The sequence below is a fragment of the Monodon monoceros genome, unplaced genomic scaffold (assembly GCF_005190385.1).
Source record: "Monodon monoceros isolate NGI ecotype Baffin Bay Population unplaced genomic scaffold, NGI_Narwhal_1 Super_Scaffold_7, whole genome shotgun sequence".
NCBI lineage: Eukaryota > Metazoa > Chordata > Mammalia > Artiodactyla > Monodontidae > Monodon > Monodon monoceros.
In genome coordinates, this window is record NW_021703784.1 from 105,256,751 (window position 1) to 105,264,837 (window position 8,087).

An 8,087-nucleotide genomic window follows, 5' to 3' on the forward strand; every position below is an offset into this window, starting at 1 on the left:
TTTGTTGATTTTCTCTATTAATTTCCTGGTTTCTGCTTTAATTTAAAAAAAAAATTTATTTGTTTGTGTGGTTGCACTGGGTCTTAGTTGCAGCAGGCAGTCTCCTTAGTTACAGTTCGAGGGCTCCTTGTTGCAGCTCGCTGGCTCCTTAGTTGCAGCACGTGAGCTCCTTAGTCGTGCATGCGAACTCTTGGTTGCTACACGCACGTGAGATCTAGTTCCCTGACCAGGGATCGAACACGGGAGCCCTGCATTGGGAGCGCGGAGTCTTAACCACTGGACCACCAGGGAAGTCCCTCTGCTTTAATTTTTTATTATATCCTTTCTTCTGCTTACTTTGAACTTTTTTTTAATTGGCAACAAGCTAACTTTATTTATCTTTATTTTTATTATCACTATTTTTTCGGCTGTGTTGGATCTTCGTTGCTGCACGCAGGCTTTCTCTAGTTGCGGCTAGTAGGGTCTACTCTTGGCTGTGGTGCATGGGCTTGTCACTGCGGTGGCTTCTCTTGCTGTGGAGCACGGGCTCTAGGTGCGCAGGCTCAGTAGTTGTGGCACGTGGGCCCTAGAGTGTGCGGGCTTCAGTATTTGTGGTGCGCGGGCTCAGTAGTTGTGGCTCACAGGCTCTAGAGTGCAGGCTCAGTAGTTGTGGCACATGGGCTTAGTTGCTCCATGGCATGTGGGATCTTCCCGGACCAGGGCACGAACCCGTGTCCCCTGCATCGGCAGGCGGACTCTCAACCACTGCGCCACCAGGGAAGCCCTTAATATTTATTTACTTATTTATTTATGTATATATTTTGGCTGTGCCGAGTCTTAGTCGCGACAAGTGAGATCTCTGTTCTGTTTTTTTTGGTCAGCCTCTGAGAACACAGGCGTTTTGGTTTTCAGTTTTGGAGGCTGCTACTGAGATCTCCTCAGGCTGAGACTCCTTCCTCAGTCACGTCCAGTCAGGCCCATCAGAGACGTTCTTCATTTCCATTTAGGCGCTTTCCCCTCTAGCATCTCTGTTTGGTCCTGTCTTGGGATTTCCGTCTCTCTGCTTACATTCCCCACCTGGCTTCGCGCGCTGCCTGCTTTGTCCACTAGGGCCCTTAGCATATCGGTCACGGTTGTTTTAAATCCCTGGTCTGATAATCCCAGGATCCCTGCCACGTCTGGTCCTGTTGCTCTCTCTGTCTTTTCAGAAAAGTGGCGTTTCGGCTTTCGGTACGCCTTGTGATTTGTTTTCATGGTAGTTAGTACATGATGTACTGGGTAGAAGGAGCTGCTGTCAGTAGTCGTGTGGCGAGGACGCCCTCTGTGGTCCTGTGATGGGTCTCAGTCCTTCAGTGGCCTGTGCCCGTGGCCTGTGAACATCACAGGTGTTTCTGGGTTTCTCCTCCCCTCCCCCTTAGATGGGGCAGGATGTGTGGAGGGGCCTGGAGGTGGACGTTTTCCTCCCCCAGGTCAGTTAGGCTCTGCTAGAACCCCAGCAGCTCAGGTTCTGGTTAGCTGGTTCCTCCTGAGGGCAGCCTTGTTAAGAACAGAATGCTTTGTCATATTTCAGAGCAGTTCCTTTGCCTCTCCCCCTGCCGGAAGCATGAGGGGATTTTTCTCCAATATTTACTGTGAGTAACCGTCAGGGCTCCTAGAGGTAAATCTCACAAATTTGTGGGGCCCCAAAGGCTGGGTCGCCCTGGAGTTTTGATCTCGGACTCGTGCGCACCGAGCCTCCAGCGGGCGGTCAGTTTCAGTTCCGGCCCCCCTGCCCGTCCCTGGGCCCCAAGCGCTTTCCGCCCCGGTAAGCGGCGTTCTCTGCACCTGCCCGTCTCCCTGCAGTTCAAGGGGCGGCGGTTTGCCCTGGGCCTCCTTCCCTTACGGATCTAAGAGGAGTAGTTGCGCAGCCTTTCGCTCATTGTCGGGACAGAGTGGCAGCTCAGGACTTCAGCTCATTTTCTGGTTTAAGCATTTGAGGCCATAAATTTTCCTCTAAGTATCATTTTTGCTACTTCCACGTATTTTGACATTATTTGCTTCTGAACGGTTTTTTATTTCCATTTTGATTTCTTGTTTGGAAACCCAAGAAATATCTAGAAGTTTGTTTGATTGGAATCTCATTCTTCTGCTTGGTCATGATCTGTGTCGATCCCGAGGGCGGGGGTGGGCTTTCTGCCCCTCCGCATGGGGCAGGCCCTGCCCCTGGGCACCAGCCTGGTCCTGGGAGGTTTCCCCTGCTGCCCCCCAGCGCAGCAGCACATGAGCGGCTCTGTTCTGTCTGGGAGCTGCCACAGGGGGTGCCCTTGCCACCGCTTCCACGCCCAGGTTCCCTGCGCCCTCTCCCTCCACCCTTTGGTCTTTGCCTCCGCCCCTGCCAGTGGACCGCAGACCGCCTGCCTGTCCCCACGTCTGTCGGCTCCGGTTAATGAGCGAAAACACTAGATTCCTCCAGGGCAGAGCTCCAGGTCCCCCTGGCCTTCGGGACTCCGGCTGCAGCCCTGATGCTGTCACATCACGTCTCAGATGGACGTTCCTGTGTGCGGCGTGAGTGCTGCGGCGACAGGACACGACTCGTACCCATGCTGCACCATTGTCGTAACACGGGGCCTTTGGTCAATGGCATGTGGCCGGCAGGGCGGCGTGGCCTTGGAGACTTCCCACCGGGACATGGCTCCGCCTCCCGTTGTGACCCTCCCCTCGAGCACTCAGGTGTCCAGGCTGTGGCTGACCACACCACGTGCTCTCCCACCCTGCCCCAGGCAGCCCCACTGCACCGCTGGGCCTCCCCAAGCTCACCCTGACCCTCCGGCGACATGGTCAGCGCTCTGAACACTCCGGCCTCTTAACCGCCAGGCCATCCGTGGGAGCGCCGTGGTCTCCTGGGTCGGGGCCGCGTCTGTGCATCCGAGGCCTTGAGTGACACAGATGGACCGCGCCAGCTGTGAGCCCGTGAAAGTTGCACGTGTGGGCGGATATTCTGTTTCTCTTTCTTCAGGTGCTGTTGGAAGAAGCAAAGGATCTGCTTTCCGACTGGCTGGATTCCATGCATGGCAGTGAAGTGAGCGACAATTCTATTTTCTCCAAACTGCCCAAGTTCTGGGAAGCGGAGTTCCACAAAGACATGGAAGCCCTGAACGTAAGTGTCGCCGACTGTCTTGACCTTGCTGTCTTGGGCTGAGGATCCCCCATGACCAGAAGGCCTTGTGGGATCCAGACCATTTCACTTTGCAAGTAAATTCAGTTAAAGATGAGCGTGGCGGGGGGGAGGGGGGGGCTTCTGGGCGCCAGCAGTGCTGCAGCTCCCCTTGAACCAGGACTTTGTCATCGTCCCCAGGTCCTCCCTCCAGATGTCCTAACCCGCGTTAGTGAGTACGTGCCGGAGATCGTGGACTTCGTCCGGAAGATTGTGGACAACGGTTATGGGTGAGCTTGAGGCCCTGCTCAAGGCTGCGCAGCATTCCAGGCAGGTTTTCCAGGGAAAGCGGCTCTCCTCTGGCTCCAGACCAGGAGCAGAAAAGCGCACGGTTTTGCTGCTCAGGGTGGTGGTGCCCTGGGGCTCCCGTTACAAAGCACCACGCGGCAGGCAGCTCAAACCACAGAAGAGTCAGCGCACAGCTCCAGGGGTCCCTGTGTGCGTGCACACGTGCCGCTTGTCCCTCCCTTTGTGTCCCGATCTCTTCTTATAAGGACACTGGTCGTACTGGATTAGGACCCCACCCTAATGGCCTCATTTTCACTTGATTCCCTCTGTAAAGACCCTCTTTCCAAATACAGTCCGACTCCGAGGTGCGTGCTGGGGGTCAGGACTCCAGCATGTGGATTTGGAGGACACGGTTGAGCCGTAACTTCGCCTTATCGGCAGCCGCTTTCCTCTGTGCCACTTGGTTCTCAGCTTCCCAGTTGCTTTGTAAGAGAACCCTCTGGGTTTTCCTTGGTAGTGGCGGCTGTTCAAACAACTATTTAGCTGTACGGAGGCCATGTCTTTGTCCCAGGCAGGAAGGGGAAGCAGGAGGGTGATGCTGGCTACACCCAGCCTGTCCCCGAAGCCCCCGGCAGATTTGGTCATACAGCTTGGGGCCTAGTCCAGGACCTGGGGCCACCCCCACCCAAGGGGCTGGCCAGCACCTCTGCCCAGGCCCGTGGCCTGCCCTGGGGACCACAGTGAGAGATGCTGTAGGTACCACCTGGCCCCTGGTCCACTGGGAAGCTCCCAGTTAAGGCCACGCGTCACCAGGTCCCCAAAGCAGCACGCTGTTGCCCTTGGGCACCTCCAGGTCTTTGGAGACGCAGGCCACATGGTGTGGGCACTCAGAGTCTTCCTCGTGTCGGGTCCCAAGGCGGGTGGGCTTTATCCTTGCCGGGCCGGGATTTGGCCCCAGGTTACCGTCCTCACCATCTGCCTGTGTGGAACGCTTTTCACGTCTCTGAGTCAGCGTTTTCAGAAACGGGCAGCAAGTGGACCTGTGGACGGGGGCCAGGCGTCTGTGTGCTGATGCCAGGCCCCCGCCCAGGAGAGCTGCCATCCCCCTCGCGCGAGGTGAGGCGGGCGGGGGCCTTGGAGCAGCAGGAAGTGCCTGGCACAGGGACCAGGCCGTGGGTTCTCGCGAAAGGACAATAGCTCCTTGCACCCCCACCGCCCCCCACCGCCACCCCCACCCGTCACACGGTCACCGTGGGGCAACTCCAGACTGCCAAGCTGAGTGACATGGGCAGGGCCACGGCGAGAGGAGACAGGGCATCCCGGCCTGGAGTAATCCCCACGCTCCCAGGAGGCAGAGCCTGGCGGGCCGGGCAGGTGGTGGCGTGTAGACAGAGGCAAGGGTGGCAGGGCGGAGGGACAGGCTGTCAGGGAGTGTGGAGTCCCTGTCCCGGCCCCTCTCAGCCCACACAGCAGCTCTGTTTGAACAGCCTCCTGGCCTCCCTGCAGCGTGGTCGAACCAGGGGAGGCTCGCAGCTGGAGCAGATGCCCCGACGGCCTGCGGGTGTCCAGGCCGGCCCGCGAGCACTTCATCACACCTCCCCCAATGGCTTTGTTTTCCAGCTACGTTTCAAACGGGTCCGTCTACTTCGACACGGTGAAGTTTGCCAACAGTGAGGGACACTGCTACGGGAAGCTGGTGCCCGAGGCCGTCGGGGATCAGAAAGCCCTGCAGGAGGGGGAAGGTAAACGGACCGGCTCGAAGTCAGAGCCAAGTGGAGCCGCGGCCTCACCGCACACGATCGGGGTCACCAAGGTTCACGGGGACCGTGGTTTTTCACCTAAAGGGATTTTAGGAGCTCTGTACACTAAGCCCCTGAAATGTATTGTTACTTAAGAAACAGAAGAGTGAGTGGCTGCAGTGCCATCCTGAGAAGCGTACAGACCTCGGGGCCTCGGCCATGGGGTTGGACTTTGCTGATCTCTCGGCACCCAGAGCACCCAAGGGTCGGGTGGGCTGTGCTGGACACCCAGGCGGGTGTGTGGAGAGGAATCAGATGGTGCTGAACGAGGGCACGTGTACCCACGCGGGGCAGCGGGGAGCCTGCGGAGGGAAAACCCCAGGGTGCTTTGGTCGAAGGCATGCAATACTCCCAGTGAGGGAGTAGACACAAGATTGTTTACTTACCGATCCCACGAGTAGGGCCGGAGGTGGGCACTGGGCGGGGAAGGGCAGCCCCCCATCCCAGGGCAGGAGCGAGCAGCTGTTACTTGTAAGGCGGCTGTGGGAAAAGGAAGGTGGGAACTGAAGCCCGGTCCTTATCTGGAAGTCCAGACTGTGGCTGTGGGCAGAGCTGTCCTGCCGTGAGAAGCTCGGGCAGCAGCTCAGAGCGGCTGCGTTCTCAGCGCAGAGAGTGACCATGTATAACGACAGCCCCGGGCCCATCTTGATCCACACATTTTAAACAGAGACACAGTGCCTTTTCTGGACCAGGCGGGACTCTACTTGTCTTTCATAAGTGTTTACTTTCACCCCCTCAGTGTATCGGGGGGAGCAGTGCAGGGGCTGCTCTCACACTGCCGGACACACGCTGTTTATCCACCAGCGTTTCTGGGAGGCACTTTGGCCATAAATATGTTCATCTTTTTTTAACCACGGGTACAGTTTCCGCTTTTATCGTCCTTACATTTATTTATTTATTTTTTAAGATAAAGGATGTTCTTTTTTTTTTTTTTTCCTTTGACTGTGTTGGGTCTTTGTTGCTGTGCGTGGGCTTTCTCTAGTTGCAGCGAGCGGGGACTGTTTTTTGTTGCGGTGTGGTGGCTTCTCTTGTTGCGGAGCACGGGCTCTAGGCACGTGCGCTTCAGTGGTTGTGGCGCATGGGCTTAGTTGCTCTGTGGCATGTGGGATCTTCCTGGACCAGGGCTTGAACCCGTGTCCCCTGCATTGGCAGGTGGATTCTTAACCACTGCACCACTGGCAAAGTCCCTGTCCTTATTTAAATTTCACCATTAGGTATACTTAGAGCATAAGTATATACCAGCCTTATGTCCAGATTTTCAAAATGTGACGATAAATGGACAGGGAGCTGTAAAGATGTGATGTATTAGACGTTGTAGAAGATATTAAACAATTAGAGGGTCTAGTGGGTGGTAAACTTCTGTCTGTATGCCCTTGCATGGTCAGCGGCCAGGCAGACTTGTGAATTTCTGGGCTGCGGTTGGAGGAGACACTGTCCAGGACTGAACTGAAGTCCTGGGTTGCTGACAGAATCTCCCCAGACTTCAGGCCTTAGACAGACTCAGGAGTCTTTGTCAGGACACAAAGGCAGTTTTACTGTACAGGTTACAGTGCCGTCAACGTACGACTGTACGATGTTCATACGTTTTGATCAAGTATCTTTACCTCAAGGGCTCTGTTCTAAAGAGATATCAGAACTTAAAACAGGACGACACAGAAACATGGAGGAAGGACAGACCGGGTTAGTTTAACAGCGTGACCATCCGACCCAACGGCGTTTCAGACTCACGGCTGCTGAGCAGGGCCAGGCATCGGAGGCAGACCCTCAGGTCATGGGGCTCACGGTGGGAGAGCCATGTCAGGGGACCAGAAATGACACCAAGAGGGGGAAGCAGAGGGATCGTGTGGTTTACCTCCCTTCCGTAAAAAATCAGGAGCAAATAGCAAGTGTTACCAGGCAGTGACATTTGTGTCAAATGCAGAGAGGGGGAAGGGCGTGTGAGACAGAGCAGAGCCTCTGGTACAGGATTTTTCAAAGTTGATTTTTAAAGTTACAGACATTCATGAGTAACCATGTTCATTATAAAGAAAAGTTTAAAACCTCAACGTACGTTATCTGTCCGGTAAAGGGTGGGTAAAAGAGAAGGTCCCGGCGCCAGGTCAGATTACGTTTTTGAGTATCTGCCGTCGCCGACGCCGTGGTTAAAATGCGCACGGTGAGAAAATAGATACAAGACCAGCGTGGCACTTGTCCTGTTTGTTGGATGTGTCTTTGTTCTTCTTACATGGATTCACAAACCCACAAGTCAAGACACCAACATGTTAATCGTAGTTATTCCTACGTTTCCAACAACATAATAGCAGTTACCCCTGCGTTTCCAACAACACGTTAATAGTAGTTACCCCTGCGTTTCCAACAACATGTTAATAGTAGTTACCCCTACGTTTCCAACAACATGTTAATAGCAGTTACCCCTGCGTTTCCAACAACATGTTAATAGCAGTTACCCCTACGTTTCCAACAACATGTTAACAGCAGTTACCCCTGCGTTTCCAACATGTTAATAGCAGTTACCCCCGCGTTTCCAACAACATGTTAATAGCAGTTACCCCTACGTTTCCAACAACATGTTAATAGTAGTTACCCCTACGTTTCCAACATGTTAATAGTAGTTACCCTACGTTTCCAACAACATGTTAATAGCAGTTACCCCTGCGTTTCCAACAACATGTTAACAGCAGTTACCCCTGCGTTTCCAACAACATGTTAACAGCAGTTACCCCTGCGTTTCCAACATGTTAACAGCAGTTACCCCTGCGTTTCCAACATGTTAATAGCAGTTACCCCTGCGTTTCCAACAACATGTTAACAGCAGTTACCCCTGCGTTTCCAACAACATGTTAACAGCAGTTACCCCTGCGTTTCCAACAACATGTTAACAGCAGTTA

General features: G+C 54.5%; 1 protein-coding gene across 3 annotated transcripts in view; it reads left to right on the forward strand.

Moving 5' to 3' along the window:
• The window catches only part of CARS (cysteinyl-tRNA synthetase), a 44,217-nt gene that overhangs the window by 19,239 nt on the left and 16,891 nt on the right, over nucleotides 1-8,087 (forward strand). For all 3 annotated transcript variants that reach the window (XM_029207931.1, XM_029207932.1, XM_029207930.1), the window contains 3 exons: nucleotides 2,975-3,115; nucleotides 3,314-3,402; nucleotides 5,021-5,142. In XM_029207931.1, coding sequence (XP_029063764.1) covers nucleotides 2,975-3,115; nucleotides 3,314-3,402; nucleotides 5,021-5,142 — 352 coding nt within the window. The remainder of the gene's footprint in view (nucleotides 1-2,974; nucleotides 3,116-3,313; nucleotides 3,403-5,020; nucleotides 5,143-8,087) is intronic.